The sequence below is a fragment of the Ictalurus furcatus genome, chromosome 15 (assembly GCF_023375685.1).
Source record: "Ictalurus furcatus strain D&B chromosome 15, Billie_1.0, whole genome shotgun sequence".
In the NCBI taxonomy this organism is placed as follows: domain Eukaryota; kingdom Metazoa; phylum Chordata; class Actinopteri; order Siluriformes; family Ictaluridae; genus Ictalurus; species Ictalurus furcatus.
In genome coordinates, this window is record NC_071269.1 from 1,568,148 (window position 1) to 1,584,088 (window position 15,941).

Below are 15,941 nucleotides of genomic sequence, written 5' to 3' on the forward strand. Positions count from 1 at the left end.
AAGAAGTATTTGATCCCCTGCTGATTTTGTTCGTTTGCCCACTGACAATGAAATGATCAGTGTATAATTTTAATGGTATGTTTATTTGAACAGTGAGACAGAATAACAACAAGAAAATCCAGAAAAACGCATGTCAAAAATGTTATAAATTGATTTGCATTTTAATGAGGGAAATAAGTATTTGACCCCCTCTCAATCAGAAAGATTTCTGGCTCCCAGGTGTCTTTTATACAGGTAACGAGCTGAGATTAGGAGCACACTCTTAAAGGGAGTGCTCCTAATCTCAGCTTGTTACCTGTATAGAAGACACCTGTCCACAGAAGCAATCAATCAATCAGATTCCAAACTCTCCACCATGGCCAAGACCAAAGAGCTCTCCAAGGATGTCAGGGACAAGATTGTAGACCTACACAAGTCTGGAATGGGCTATTCAATTCAATTCAGTTTTATTTGTATAGCGCTTTTTACAATAGACATTGTCTCAAAGCGGCTTTACAGAAATATCAACACGGTACACAGATATTAAAGGTGTGAATTTATCCCAACTGAGCAAGCCACTGAGTGGCGACGGTGGCGAGGAAAAACTCCCTAAGATGTTTTAAGAGGAAGAAACCTTGAGAGGAACCCGACTCAGAAGGGAACCCATCCTCATCTGGGTAACAACAGATAGTGTGAAAAAGTTCATTATGGATTTATATGAAGTCTGTATGGCCTTAGGAGCAGCCGTAGTCCCAGCAGTCTGGAATTAGAGAAGATTTGAGCTCCATCCAGAGGCAGAAAGGATCTGGATCTCTAGTATCTCCATAAATTCATGTGGGGCTCGGCGAAAGGAGAGAGGGAGAAAAAAGATTATTATGACTGCGAAGTAGTAGAACAGAATCTAGTCAGGGTAGGCTTGAGTAAACAAATACGTTTTAAGCCTAGACTTAAACACTGAGACTGTGTCTGAGTCCCGAACACTAATAGGAAGACTGTTCCATAACTGTGGGGCTCTATAAGAGAAAGCTCTCCCCCCTGCTGTAGCCTTCACTATTCGAGGTACCGTCAAATAGCCTGCATCTTTTGATCTAAGTAGGCGTGGCGGATCATATAAAACCAAAAGGTCGCTTAGATATTGTGACGCGAGACCATTTAGTGCTTTATAGGTTAATAAAAGTATTTTATAGTTAATGCGAGATTTTACTGGGAGCCAATGCAGTGTTGATAATATCGGTGTGATATGGTCATATCTTCTAGTTCTAGTTAGGACTCTAGCAGCTGCATTCTGGACTAACTGGAGCTTATTTATATTCCTACTGGAACATCCAGACAGTAAGGCATTACAGTAATCTAATCTAGAGGTGACGAATGCATGAACTAGTATTTCCGCATCATGTAGTGCTACAAGACCATTGCCAAGCAGCTTGGTGAGAAGGTGACAACAGTTGGTGCGATTATTCGCAAATGGAAGAAACACAAAAGAACTGTCAATCTCCCTCGGCCTGGGGCTCCATGCAAGATCTCACCTCGTGGAGTTGCAATGATCATGAGAACAGTGAGGAATCAGCCCAGAACTACACGGGAGGATCTTGTCAATGATCTCAAGGCAGCTGGGACCATAGTCACCAAGAAAACAATTGGTAACACACTACGCCGTGAAGGACTGAAATCCTGCAGTGCCCGCAAGGTCCGCTGCTCAAGAAAACACATATACATGCCCGTCTGAAGACTGCCAATGAACATCTGAATGATTCAGAGGACAACTGGGTGAAAGTGTTGTGGTCAGATGAGACCAAAATGGAGCTCTTTGGCATCAACTCAACTCGCCGTGTTTGGAGGAGGAGGAATGCTGCCTATGACCCCAAGAACACCATCCCCACCGTCAAACATGGAGGTGGAAACATTATGCTTTGGGGGGGTTTTTCTGCTAAGGGGACAGGACAACTTCACCGCATCAAAGGGACGATGGACGGGGCCATGTACCGTCAAATCTTGGGTTAGAACCTCCTTCCCTCAGCCAGGGCATTGAAAATGGGTCGTGGATGGGTATTCCAGCATGACAATGACCCAAAACACACGGCCAAGGCAACAAAGGAGTGGCTCAAGAAGAAGCACATTAAGGTCCTGGAGTGGCCTAGCCAGTCTCCAGACCTTAATCCCATAGAAAATCTGTGGAGGGAGCTGAAGGTTCGAGTTGCCAAACGTCAGCCTCGAAACCTTAATGACTTGGAGAAGATCTGCAAAGAGGAGTGGGACAAAATCCCTCCTGAGATGTGTGCAAACCTGGTGGCCAACTACAAGAAACGTCTGACCTCTGTGATTGCCAACAAGGGTTTTGCCACCAAGTACTAAGTCATGTTTTGCAGAGGGGTCAAATACTTATTTCCCTCATTAAAATGCAAATCAATTTATAACATTTTTGACATGCGTTTTTCTGGATTTTCTTGTTGTTATTCTGTCTCTCACTTTTCAAATAAATCTACCATTAAAGTTATAGACTGATCATTTCTTTGTCAGTGGGCAAACGTACAAAATCAGCAGGGGATCAAATACTTTTTTCCCTCACTGTAGATAGATAGAGAGACGGGATAAGAAACATAATATTAAAATATTAGAATAAAGAATTTGTAAATTTTATTTATTTGTATGCTGTTTTTTTACACAACTTATTTATTTTACAAATAAATAAAATGTACAAATTCTTTATTCTAATATTTTGAGATACTGGATTTTTTATTTCGGTGAGCTGTAAGCCGTAATCAGAGATTAAAACAAAAAAAGGCTTACAATATTTCACTTTATGTGTAATGAATCTAGAATATGAATATTTTTTTAAATTAAATTACGGAAAAAAGTCATCTTTTCCACGATATTCTAATTATTTTCTTTTTTCTAACACAGTTTATAGCACAGTTACATACAGAAGTCTAGCTGCATAGATTTGCAACTACAAAGCACTGTGTGAATTTCCTTCATGTGACTTATGCTGATAAATAAGCCATTAATTATGTGCCCATGAAATAAAATGAAACAAAAAACAAAGACTAGGTGCGTACGTGCTTGATGGCTCATGAAATCAGAGGGTATCATGGCCGATGAAGTTTGGATCACCAGACTGGTCCCAAGTGCCCATGCTGGAGAGAAGGGCACTTCAGAAAGAGGTAAAAACCCCCCAAAATGACTGACAACTGTGTTGTGCTTATGTTGTACTGGTATACCATTGCCAGCTATATATTATATATATATATATATATATATATATATATATATATATATATATATATATATATAAAATTTAATTCTAGGTGACAAGCTTTTAAACATTTCTGACAAACTGTATGTTTGTGTTTCATTGCACACAGCTCCCATGTGAGAAGGAGTTCCAGAAGCATCGCAACAGAATAGCACATCTACGCTTGCACTATTCTTGAATTTGCAGGAACAGCGTATTGCGCAAGTCTGATTTAGGATCCAAACACATAGTTAAATAATTTACTCAGATACTGGCATTCGTCATATTGCCTGCTGTTCTTGTGTATACACATGGCTGTATGAATTCCATCCATCCATCCATCTTCTGTACCACTTATCCTACACAGGGGAGCCTGAAGCCTATCCCAGAGGACACCCTGGACGGGGTGCCAACCCATTCACACACTACAGACAGTTTACAAATGCCAATCAGCCTACAACGCATGTCTTTGGACAGGAGGGGGAAATCGGACTACCTGGAGGAAACCCCTGAAGCATGGGAAGAACCCTGGAGGTGTGAGGCAAAAATGCTAACCACTAATCCACTGTGTCTACTATATGAATTCCTTTTATGCACAAAGCAAGACAGCTCATTTGAATACCTGTAAAAATAAATATGCATTTTTTAAAAATTATTATTATTGGTTTTAGGAACAAGCACGTCCATAAATCATAACCATATCATGGAAGTAAACTCAAGATTTTTATGCACTATTAAATTAGCCACAGTCTGTCAACAAAAACTATGGTGCAGAAAACTACTCTAAAAACTAAACTGCCATAAATCACCATTTGAAATATTTAACTCTAAGCAGACAAATTAGACTTGAACGTTTAGGATACAGTGACCGATTGCCAGCATATCAAATATAATTCATTTTTTCACTCTGCTGTGAAGTAAAATGTCTCGGATGGTATTCCTTTACCGCAGCTGCCCTCTGTTGCCAGGAAAGTGAATTGCAGTAAAAAACAACAACAACAAAAAAAAAAAACACTGGCAAGTCTTTTCTTTCCCACCTCCAACCGACCATTAAAGCACAATTTTTCAAATTTATCTCTGGAAAGGTGATCATTGTAGGTCTGAGAATATTGCTTTTTTTTTTTTTTTTCTACAATGACAAACGGCACCTTTAAATAAGATGTGAAAGTGTGAAAATGAAATCTTCATCATAATCTTTTACGGATGATGGGTTTTTTTCAGATGAGGGGATTTATTTCCGTCATTCATTCAAGCATGACAAAGAAACATCATCGTACAAATGTTTTGTTTTAAGAACACTGAAAATCCAAGCATATACCAAAATTAAAGAGTGATATGTATGTAATATATATATATATATATATATATATATATATACACATACACACACACACACACACACACACATACATACATACATACATATACACACACACACACACACACTAGGTCTAACAGTCAAATGGTCTACAAATACCCACCTTTCAGAAACACACTGCAGTTGAGCCTCTCAGCATTATACAAAGCCAGCTGGTTGTGCATTAACGCTGTCCCCCTATTAAATCGGTGGACTGTTCCTAACTGCACCAGTGAATGCATTTCCTTCTATTCAGAGGCACATACGCACAACAGCATCTTCATTTGGACACTATTTCTTTGCACACAGGAGTCCAGGTATTTTTTGTTCATTTTTTCCGCCTCACTTTTGGTTTCTTGACTGGTCGAAGGTAGGGGTTATCAATCATGTTTTCCTCATTATTCTTCACAGTAGGCACACCGCCACCAGGTGGCAGAACGGCGTTCTCCTTATCTGCTCCTGTGTCTTCCTGGATTAAGTACAAACAAACAAACAAATCTGTCACAACTGACATGCAACAGTCTGTAAACTATAATACAACACATACTGATGATGTCAGACAGGCTCATTAATTCAATGTCAGGTGTACTAAACATCAGTACATCCTTTAAAAAAGTACACTGTAATGCTTAATAGTGACGGATGAGAGAGGTCATAAGTAGTTCTTACGCTAATCATGCCGTTGGTGTTGTTTTCCGAGTCGGTCTGGTCGTCCTGCTCAGAGGAGTCCGTCTCCTCCAGGGACTGCAGCTCCAGCTCAGAGGGCAGTAGGGCGCTCAGGTATGGGATAGAGCTTGGCTTTGCTGCGATCACTGAGTATAAGAAGGCAGAGCCATTAATATATCTTCACGCTTATTTTAACTCCAATAAAGAACTCTGACAAAAATGGATTTCATAAATAAACATTAACAGAAAGTAAAAAGCACTAATAACAATGATACGGTAAAAATGCTAAAACAAATGATATCCATTTGATTTGATGATTTATAGATTTGATTAAAACAGCATGAGCCGTGTTCATCACTTATCACCAGGCAATGTTTTCCCCATCTTTAACTGCCCAGTTTCAGTGTTCCTAATAAAGTGACCGTAAGCATATGATAGAATGTAATATCTAAAGTCTAGAGTGAAAAAATAAATAAATAAATGACTACATTTAACCCAGTCCTTTCTCACAGCGGAGTTCATTTAGATTTTCAAATAACGTTTGTTTCAGCAGACACAAAACCACAGGGCCACACCAGCACGCAGATCTTTATCCACACAATTACTTTTCAGCACTGTCCTTACGTGGAAAAGCAGTAAGGTCATCTTTAAAGAGGCTTTGTGTCTCGCCAGTCTTCGCCATGAATCGTGTGAGTGCCCTCTCGACATCTCGTCTCTGGGAAGCCGCCTTCTCCCTCAGCACCTGGTAATCTGATACAGGCTCGCGAAATGTCTGTACACCAGGGAGGAGAAGAAAAGAAAAAAAAGAAAGAAAGAAAAGCATGCTTCCATCATGTTGCTGCTCTTAATGTCACATACTAACTTGATTTTGACTAAAAGGCTTCTAACGCTCTCTGCTTAACAGTCCATCACGTGTGTGTAGTTTGACATGTGCATCAACACAGAATGTAAAACTCATGTCTTACCGGGGTTTTGATGTATGTATGAGGGTCTGGGAATTCTGGGAAATGGCTAGGGATGTAAGCGGGGTGTGTCCGCTTCTGTCCAGCAATAAGAGCCTTGGGAATCACTGGGGAATTCGTCACTGGAGCTGTTGCAAAGCAAGAACAATGACTAAACTAACAGCAGCACTAGAATTATAGGATAAAATCAGCCTGGAGCTCCTAACCAGCCAATTTCAGAGAAGATTTAAAGGGTGTTGGTCTTAATTTTAAGCCATTTAATTGTTCTCAGTCTGGAAATAATTCCAGCATTTACAGTAGCTCCTAAACCTTTCACAACTTAATGGTAATCCTGGGTCACGAACACTGAATCATAAATGATCCTTAATGTCTGATGCCTGCAATTTACATCAGAGTTTCTGTGTTTGGAAGATTTAACGACAATGGCCCTTATTTATCAAGATTAAGATTTGAGTATGGTTAGTCATGGTGTATGATTGGACGGTTACCTCACTGCTGACTTTTTCAAAATACTCGTTAAAATGCATGTCGCGTCACGTTCACGGTTCTTTTCATGGCAGGCGTTTTCAAGGCATAGGTAGCTTCAGTGAAATAAATAAAATGTTTCTATCGCAAACAAGATATTTTCACTTTTAATTACTTATGACCAATTTTACGGTTTGCATTATTTCTTTAATTATCACATAAACTATATATTTAATGAATGAATGAATGAATGAATGAATTAAAATGAATAGAAAATGTTCATGGTTTTGCCTTTCTTCACAGCCAATGCGTCTTTCGGCTAATAATGCGATAAAAAATTCCTATGGAAATTTCGTCCCTTCTGGAACGGTCAAGTCTGTATTTTTATTTTATTTTATTTTTACAGACTCTTTTTGTGTGCAGTGTACACCGCTGGAAAGATTCTACTTTATTTTACCTTCTATAAAATTACCAGTAGCGAGGTTTTGCACTTTTTTTCTTCAGTATAAAGAAAGAAGCCGCCATCTTTGCTATTGTCTCCCGCCAAAACCAAAACGAAACTAAATATTGGTCATGTTTAAAACACGAAACGATAAAATATATAGACATGGCAGAGAAGCAGTGCTTGCAGCGGGTATTAATTATGAAGCTCCACACACACGTTTAGGCTACAGCAGTGGCTACCATGTTGTGGTCATGTGACCTACTAACGTTCAAGTACCTTAAAACAAGCACTTGTAATAAACATTAACTAAATCTCCAAGTCATGCTGCAGAATACATCATTTATTTCACACTCACTGTCCACTTTAATATGTACACCTCTATATTAATCAGCCAATCATGTGGCGGCAGCAGCACAATGCAAAAACGTCATGCGGATCATGAGCAGACTGGTTTGAGTGGACAGGAAGTCTATAGTAACTCAGATAGGCACTCTTTACAACCACGGTGAGCAGAAAAGCATCTCAGAATGACCTGAAAACCTTGAGGTGTGTGCGTTACAGCAAGTTCCACTCCTGTCAGTCAAGAACAAGAATCTGAGGCTAACATGGGCAGAGACTCAAACAAACTGGACAGCTGCAGACCCACAGAACTGAAGACCCACAGACCTGCTGCTCATTCAGTGTTTTTCGCACCATTCTGTGTAAACTCTACAGACTGTTGTGTGCGAAAATCCCAGCAGATCTGCAGTTTCTGAAATACTCGAAGTCACACTCTAGAGTAGTTTTCTGCATCACAGCTTTTGTTGGCAGACTGTGGCTAATTTAATAGCGCATAAAAATCTACAGAGTTTACCGACAACCACGATCAAAGTCACCGATATCACACTTTTTCTTCATCCTGATGTTTGATGTGAACATAACTGAAGCTCTTGACCTGTATCTGCCACATGACTGGCTGATTAAATAACTGCATGAGTGTTCCTAATAAAGTGGACAGTGAGTGTATATCATTCTATTCGAATGCTCCTTAAAAAACAAACCACGGTACTCTGGTCATTAAGGTGGCCGTTTTAAAACTGATCCTTTAATTACTACCTTTTAATCCATTTGTGATGTGCTGTGTAAAGAATGACAATTATCTGATCATCTATTTGAGATGTAGCCTAGCAAGCATTTAGATTTTTTTTCTATGGATTCCTCCAGTTTCTTAATAAAAGCTACTCTGAGTAAGTCTGTGAATAGTTTATGCAACTTTGATAAGGTTTTTATGAACACACCACCAGACGTAACCTCAAAACGTTGAAGGATGAACGTAGAATGATGAACGGTGATTAACACTTACGTGCCGTTATGACCATCCTCTGTGATCTTTTGGCATACAAGGGGAGTGAGTCTACGTTAAAACCTGTGAATGTTATAACAGAGAAGAGTCATTTTTAAAATGTCTAGATCAGTCATCAATTAGATTTGACATGAAGCCAAATTCTCACAGAACCCTCCAACCCCAGTTCCTTTCAAAATTTCCTGCCCAATTCCCCTAATGCTTTTCAAATTCACTTCCCTGTTCCCAATGCTCTACATAAACAAGATCAGAATTGCCTTGTACACGCTATGGAATGCACAGCATTTGACAGGACCAGTCATGCTTACCTATTTCCACCAATGTAATAACCACGTCTGAGAGAGTAGGGCTGCTTCTGGCTGTATGCTCACAGCTTGCTTTGGCGCAACGTCCAACCTCGGTTATATCTGCAGACAATAATATACCAGAACAGAAATTGTATCATTTGAGCACAAACAAGCATCCTTCATCAGCAAGGACACACACAACCAGAAATGTACACTGGAAATGATAACGGATTATGGTTCTTTGTTCAACCTACATCTCGGACTTATGCCAACGGTTTGAAGCTTAGTCTTGCAGCACTAGTGTCACTATTAGCTATGGTCTTGGAAAAGAGTCTGCCTCAGTCACTTGTGTTCCTCATTCCTGGTCCTGGAGTACCACTGCACTGCATATTTTGGTGCCCAGAGCATACAGCAAAAATGTCCAAGGCAGGAGTACTCAAAGACCAAGATTGAGAAACACTCCTTCAGATCAAAATTAATTCAGATATCTATCATTTAATCCAAGATTACACTATGATTTGCAAGTAGACTTGTCCAGTGGTTAAACTGACCGAGACTATTTAAGGCATAAAGGATGCAACCTAGTAAGGCTGCCTGAATCGCAACGGGTCCAGACACACGTGTACTTGCTAGGATACAACAGTGATCATCAACCCTCTTCTGGAGGATTCACTTCCAGCCCTAATCCAACAGGGACGATACAGCTAATCAGGCAGACTGATGGTGATACCTGGTGTATAATTTATTCATTGAATATGTAGTGCACTTAACTAATCGATCATAAAAACTGATCTTGTATCTATAGGTTTTGTCCATTTGATCACACCTACTATATCACATGCAGCTTTAGATACACAATTACTTCACTGTATCCCATGAGCAGTTTATCAACCCCACCGAGGATATACACACTGTATATTCTTATTCCTTATTATACATGTCAGTACATCTTGTAGGTGTACACTTGGAAGTTTTTTTTCTTCTCCCACAAACTGTGTGTTAATTGTTCTCTATCCAATCATCAGCGTTCAGGTCTGTATTGTTGGGTCTGGTGTCTCTCGTAGATTCTCTATGGGGTTCGGGTCAGGCGAATCGGCTGGACAATCAAGCACAGTAATACCACGGTCAGAAACTAGTTGCTAGAAGTTTTGGCACTGTGGGCAGGTGCAGAGTCCTGCTGGAAAAGAAAATCAGCATCTCCATAAAGCTCATCAGAAGATTGAAGCATGACGTGCTCTAAAATCTCCTGGTAGACGCTGCATCGACTCTCGACTTGAGAAAACACACTGGACCAACACCAGCAGATGACATGGCAACCCAAATCATCACTGACTGTGGAAACTTCACACTGGACTTCAAGCAGCTTGGATTCTGTTCCTCTCCACTCTTCCTCCAGACTCTGGAACCTTGATTTCCAAATGAAATGCAACATTAACTTCCATCTTCCCCGTGATTGTGGTCATGTACTGAACCAGACTGAGAGATTAAAGCCTCAGGAAACCTTTGCAGGTGTTTTGAGTTCATTCGCTGATTAGAGTCTTCTCAGGTCGACGTTTCTGTATTATAAATTCTTTATTCCAATATTTTGAGATGTACCTGTATTTAGGTTAATAACCCAAGTGACCACTCAGAACCAGTTTCTCTCACTGGAATAAAGTTGGTTTGACGTTCGATATTGGCAGAAATGCGCAAATTAAGGGACCGTCTCTAAAGTTACATACGACATGAACACTTTCCAGTTGGTTGTGAGACTGTACATCACTCCCTTCAAATGCTATTGAGCTTTAAATACTGGTATATTTTGTGTATGGGCCCTTTCCGCAGTGAAATTCATGTCTAATTTAAATGTGCTTTAATAGCTTGCTTTGATAAATATCATCAATCTAAGAGGTGGGCCTCAAACCTGACACCTAGATGAACACTTTCCAGTGGGTTATATGACTGTAAGTCATTCCCTTCGAATGCTATTGAAGTTAGAAACGTGTTTAACAATGTCGTATGTGACTTTAGAGACGGTCCCTTAATTTCCTCATATCGAACATCCAACTTCACACCAACAGTGTTTCTGTCTATGCCAGCAGTTATGTCAGTTTTCGGTTTAACTTACAACTCTGCATCATTTCTGTTAAAGTTTCCACAGCCGCTTTTTCAGCGCTTTCGAAGCCGCATTCCGTCAACAGGGAGCTGACCACCACCTGCAGGGTGCGCCGCCGGGCCAGGTAATAATTCTCCGCCGGACTCGTAGTTGGCTTACTACCACCTGACCGCTGAAAAGAGCACGAAAAAGAAAAGACAAGTCACTTTCAAATTAATTCGAAGATGTAGCTTCTTAACTTCTTATGAGCCTTAACTTGTTTTGTTTGCTAGCGACTAGCATTCGGCTCCCCGCCGCTTGCTGCTAACAGCGAAGCTAGCTGACGGCTAAACCGTGAATAAAACCCTCACAAATGTACAATTATGCCAAACCGTGAAGAAAACCCTCACAATTTTGTAGAGCATAATTCTACATAAGCGTCTAAACATTCCGGTGTGCCACCGCTGCATATCTATCTGCAGTTGGTCGAGCATGCTAGCTAGCATGAAGCCCGCTAACGCTGTTACCATTCCGGCGTTTAAATTTCCGCCGCTCGCCACCGCAGGGTCCGCCATCTCTGCGATAATTTCCTCCTCTGCTTTATGTTTCTAAAACATAAACAAACCCCGAGCGAACTTGTCAAATGGCTGAAGAAGCATTATTTCTCTGCACCGAGCTGTGTAGCGCCAACGACTTCCGTTATGTACAATGCGGCTATGCATTAATAAGAGTCCTGTGCATAATAAAAGTCCTAAAAAATATCCATTTCGATGTAGTTACTAGTTATTAAGGTTAATGACTACTATAAAGCGAGTTGTTGTTGCGTTAAAACGTTTGTATTTACAAATAACAAACTATTTAAAAATGCTCCATTCAAAAATCTGTCTTTACAGTTTCCTCTGAAACTATTGGAACAAGGACAGTTCATTTGTTTGTGATATACCGTGCACCAAAGACGTTTGGGTTTGAGATGGATATGAGACGAGGGTTTAGGATTTCAGCTTTTTATTTCCTGGATTTTACCTCTAGATGTGTGACTAAACAATATAAAACACAACGTTTCGTGTCAGACCGCTCAATTTTTAGGCGAGCCAAAGTATAGGAACAGATCTGGGCCTTGAAGTGAATTAACGTAACTAATACTTAATGTTCCCAATTAATTTGGACGCATTTCTCTGTAAATTGCCAGACAAAAATGTTCCTGTTCTGAATTCATTCTGCCGCTACCATCGTGAGTACATCATCGATTAAAGATTAATGAGCCTGTTCCAGAAGCAGCCCTGCAAGCCCAAGCCATGACGCTACCGCCACCATGTTTCACAGTATGTTTTGGATCATGAGTTGATCCTTTCTTTCTCCACACTTTGGCCTTTTCGTCACTTTGATAGAGGTTAATCCTGGTTCCAGGACTGTACGGGACAGAGTTCAGAAAGTTGGTAGCTCTGTGGATCTTTACATATCATATCCTCAATACACAAGTGAATAAATCGTATATTCATTTATTCATTCCTCTGTCGTCAGTAACAGCGTTATTCTAGTCAGGGTCACTGTGGATTTGGAGCATTTTAGGAAAACGTGATGCAAAGTAGGCAGACACCTGACCGTCACACCCACACAGTAGCCTATGTGGTTCTTCCCCAAACCGTTGCCACAAAGTTAGAACAACACAATTTTCTCGAATGTCTTTGTATGCTGTATTAAGAATTCCTGCATGAAAAAGGCTCTAGTGCACAAACAAGCTCCATGAAGGCTCCATGGTTTGCGAAAGTTGGACCTTGCAGGGACTTTTGGCTGGTCTCCATAAGCAAATCACAAACTGCAGCTTTAACTAAAATACAAAAAATAAAATAAAAAACCTTAAAAGAGCCAAAAGCATGCAGTTTGGTCCTCACAAGTGTGTGTGTGTGTGTGTTGGGGGGGATGTGTGTTTATCGGCAGGCGTGTTTAAAGGGTTCTCGTTTTATGCAATATGAATACTGCATATGGATGATTGAATTTTCAGCCTTGCTGTAATGAATTTAGTTTTCATCTATGGCTTGAAAAAAAATGCATCCTGAGATATGTGGGAGAGGGTGCGAGTTAGGCCACGTGTTCTATAAAACTCCACGTTTAAGACACAGCAAGACACAGACCACGGTTTTGCACACAGTACAATTTATTCAGCTGCAATCAGAGAAAGCTTACTCAGTAAAGACTTGTTACATCCTTTATAAATAATGTTCAGCCAGTAGAAAATCATCACATCGTCTTAACAAACTTACAAATAACATTTGAGAACAGGCCCCGCCTAACCCCAACACCCCCCCAACCTCATCCCTCCCACACCCCATAATTCCGAACATTAGCTGTTCAACAGCATTCAATCCCAACAGGCACTCTTCATTTCCTCTCTGTCAGACACACACAAACCTCAGTGCTTGTTTCATTTACAATTGTTTACTATTCTATATATATATATATATGTGTCTGTGTTTTATATTGTAGCTTTATGTTGTTGTCTGGAGACTTTAAGGAATACCATTATAATCTCGTTGTTTTGCACAGAATTACAATGACAATAGAGTCTTCTCATCTCAAAGGCAGCACACGTAGTGTGTTAGCGAGTGTGTATTTTAAGAGGCATGGGCTCTGAAACTCATACGTCGCTGCCTGAGCATGGGCAGTTCCTTAGCCTTGGCTTCCATCTCAGCGTCCTGTTCATCTTCTTCTGGGATGACTGTCTGTGGCTCTTGAGTCTGAGCCGTCACTGTTATGGTCTCCTCCATCAGTTCAGTCAGGGTGTTTTCTTCTTTCTCAGGGAAGAGCGAACAGGCAGCCTCCACCACGCCACTCACGATGCCCAGGACTGCAAAGGTCCCTCCTACTAGATATACCTTCATGATGCCCTTTGATGGTCGAGCACTTAGCATCTCCCTTGCAAAAGGAATGATCTCCTGCATCATCTCCATTTTGTTCGAAATCACTCAAGAGTTGTGTCTGTGAGGAGAGAAAAGACTGTTAGGGCTCACGGCATATTATAATAAATTATGAACCGTTCCATATATGCATGTCCTGCATTTACTATCCGTATGAAGTTATTAACCAGTCGAATACGTTCAAAGTACATAGATCAGAGAAGTTCAGAATGTTAGAACCGTGAAGACTAATGGCAAATAGTGTTAGCAAATCGAGGTATCCAAAAGTACTTACACGTGCAATATAAGTGGAACCTTCAGTTGGTTGAGCTTCACTTGATTATGTCCAAGTATCAACAGGCAACTGACTGCAGGCTTGTTCTGTATTTAAACTCAGTGCCGTCTGTAGCCACACCCACTGAACATGAATATTCATTATGAAAAAAGAAGCACTGCCAATATGCTTGTGCAAGATTTTGTGTGCTTCGGAGATGGTGGGTACGTGTCTATTCGGTTGAGTGACCTTTGTGCAGGCAACTTCATCTCCTGGTCATGTGACAAAACAGTTCTTCTTAGTTCTTCTCCACTGTACGTGAGTAATGTGGTGAATCTGATTTTCTCTTCATAAGCTCTCGATTATGCCATAGGCATAATCCATAATGACTCAAAGTTAAATTTTATTGCATTTGTTCAGTGGGAAACACACACACACACACACACACACACACACCTAATAGTTCTACAGTGCAATATAGGAGTTATGGAAGACAGTCTTTAGGTAACTGGTTAGTGACACAACTTACTGTGCTACTCACTGTAAATCTATATGAAGCTTCACAGTCCGTTTTATACATGGACCTCCCATTTGAGGAGACAACATATCTGAAAGAAAGTTGTCTGGGGGGTGGGGTTTGGGGGTGGTGCAAACAAACTGAAATTCACGCCGTTAGTAATGCGGGACTGAATGTTCAGCAACGCTAAGCTTCCCAAAAAACTGTAGCCTCATAGCATTGTCAAGATGGCTGCGGCTACTTTCATGCAGAAAGATGTTTACGTCTCGTAGCCCCGGTGCCCCAGGACTTTGAAACAGCAAACAAGGAAAACAATAAAATACATGACTTACATCGCATCTAGCTAGCCAACTTGTTTGCCATAACAAATGCCGGAGAAACCCCGGGTGTAAGCAGTCACTTGACTGCTGCTGAATTTGCAAGTTGGCTCAATCTGGTCCAAACTCCTTCATCCTTTTTTTTTTTCTTCTTCCTCTTCTTCTTCTTCTTCATTTGAACACCATGTGAGAGGGTTTTTTTTTGTGTGTGTGTGTGTGTGTGTGTGTAAAGATAAAACCAAATTTTCTTTCATCTGGAAGAAATGTTGCGCCTACTTCTACATCTTCCAGTAGCGGGAAAGAGAGTCGTTGAGAACGGTCCAATCACACGATGTCAAAAAATATAAAAGCAATATTGATTCGCCAACAACAAAAGGGGGAGTGTCCGAGGCGCAATGAGGCGCGCTCCAATACTGACGATCTGAAGCAAGCCCGTTAGAGAGCAGCCTCAAGTCACCTACTTTTCAGAAGTTTAAGGACCTACGTACTGTACACACTCATTTGGACAGCGTCCTGCACACAGATACGATCGAAATACCATTTAGATTTTTGAATAAATGCTAACATGACTACCAGGTGAATAGTATGACTAAATAATTTTATTTCATAATTATTTTTGCAATATATATTTTGCTTATGGTTAACATGTTTAAGTACCCTTCTTCTCTGGATAACTTGAAGGGTTATCCAATCACCACTGCTTACTGTAGTTGTCATTGTTAATGATGCAGGCAGTAACAGGGTTAATTCGGGTGTGCAGATTGGGGCAATTGGGGCGCGCCTCATTGCGCCTCAGACACTCCCCCTTTTGTTGTTTGTTGTCTAAACTGCACGGATCGTTAGACATTTAACTTTGCAGTAGGATAGTGAACAGAATATGTATATATATATACATATATATACAGATTTGTTAACATTGTGGCAGCCATATATACCCATAATACAAATTTAATGTGTTGAAGTACAGAGCCAAAATGTGATACTTTAACACAAGGACTTGCAATGCCTCAATCTATTAAATCTTGAAGCAATTTCTTATAAACTATCTTAATGGCCTTTACCCATTAAAGCTCTTAGTACAGTATAAGTATAAGTAGGCTATACTATTCATCGTTAGATAAGGGTTCAGT

The 15,941-nt window shown here is 40.3% G+C and overlaps 2 protein-coding genes across 7 annotated transcripts; both read right to left on the minus strand.

The window, feature by feature from the left end:
- Window positions 1-422: 422 nt before the first annotated feature.
- taf8 (TAF8 RNA polymerase II, TATA box binding protein (TBP)-associated factor) lies at window positions 423-11,536 on the minus strand. Of its 6 annotated transcripts, none has more exons than XM_053643856.1 (10): window positions 11,337-11,534; window positions 10,843-11,002; window positions 8,757-8,855; window positions 8,449-8,511; window positions 6,200-6,324; window positions 5,859-6,006; window positions 5,238-5,380; window positions 4,915-5,037; window positions 4,693-4,816; window positions 423-792 (listed from the first exon to the last, which is right to left on the minus strand). In XM_053643856.1, the coding sequence occupies exons 1-10, from the start codon at window positions 11,382-11,384 to the stop codon at window positions 746-748; spliced, it is 1,080 nt and encodes a 359-aa protein (XP_053499831.1). In that variant the 5' UTR covers window positions 11,385-11,534; the 3' UTR covers window positions 423-745. The 6 variants fall into 6 exon arrangements, with proteins under 6 accessions (XP_053499831.1, XP_053499829.1, XP_053499828.1 ...); XM_053643854.1 differs by having other exon boundaries at window positions 423-819; XM_053643853.1 differs by lacking the exon at window positions 423-792 and adding an exon at window positions 826-3,113 and having other exon boundaries at window positions 11,337-11,536.
- A 1,380-nt stretch (window positions 11,537-12,916) lies between these two features.
- g0s2 (G0/G1 switch 2) lies at window positions 12,917-14,087 on the minus strand. The gene is made up of 2 exons (XM_053643866.1): window positions 13,999-14,087; window positions 12,917-13,785 (listed from the first exon to the last, which is right to left on the minus strand). Exon 2 carries the CDS (start codon window positions 13,755-13,757, stop codon window positions 13,422-13,424), a length of 336 nt encoding a protein of 111 aa, XP_053499841.1. The 5' UTR covers window positions 13,758-13,785; window positions 13,999-14,087; the 3' UTR covers window positions 12,917-13,421.
- Between the last annotated feature and the right edge of the window lie 1,854 nt (window positions 14,088-15,941).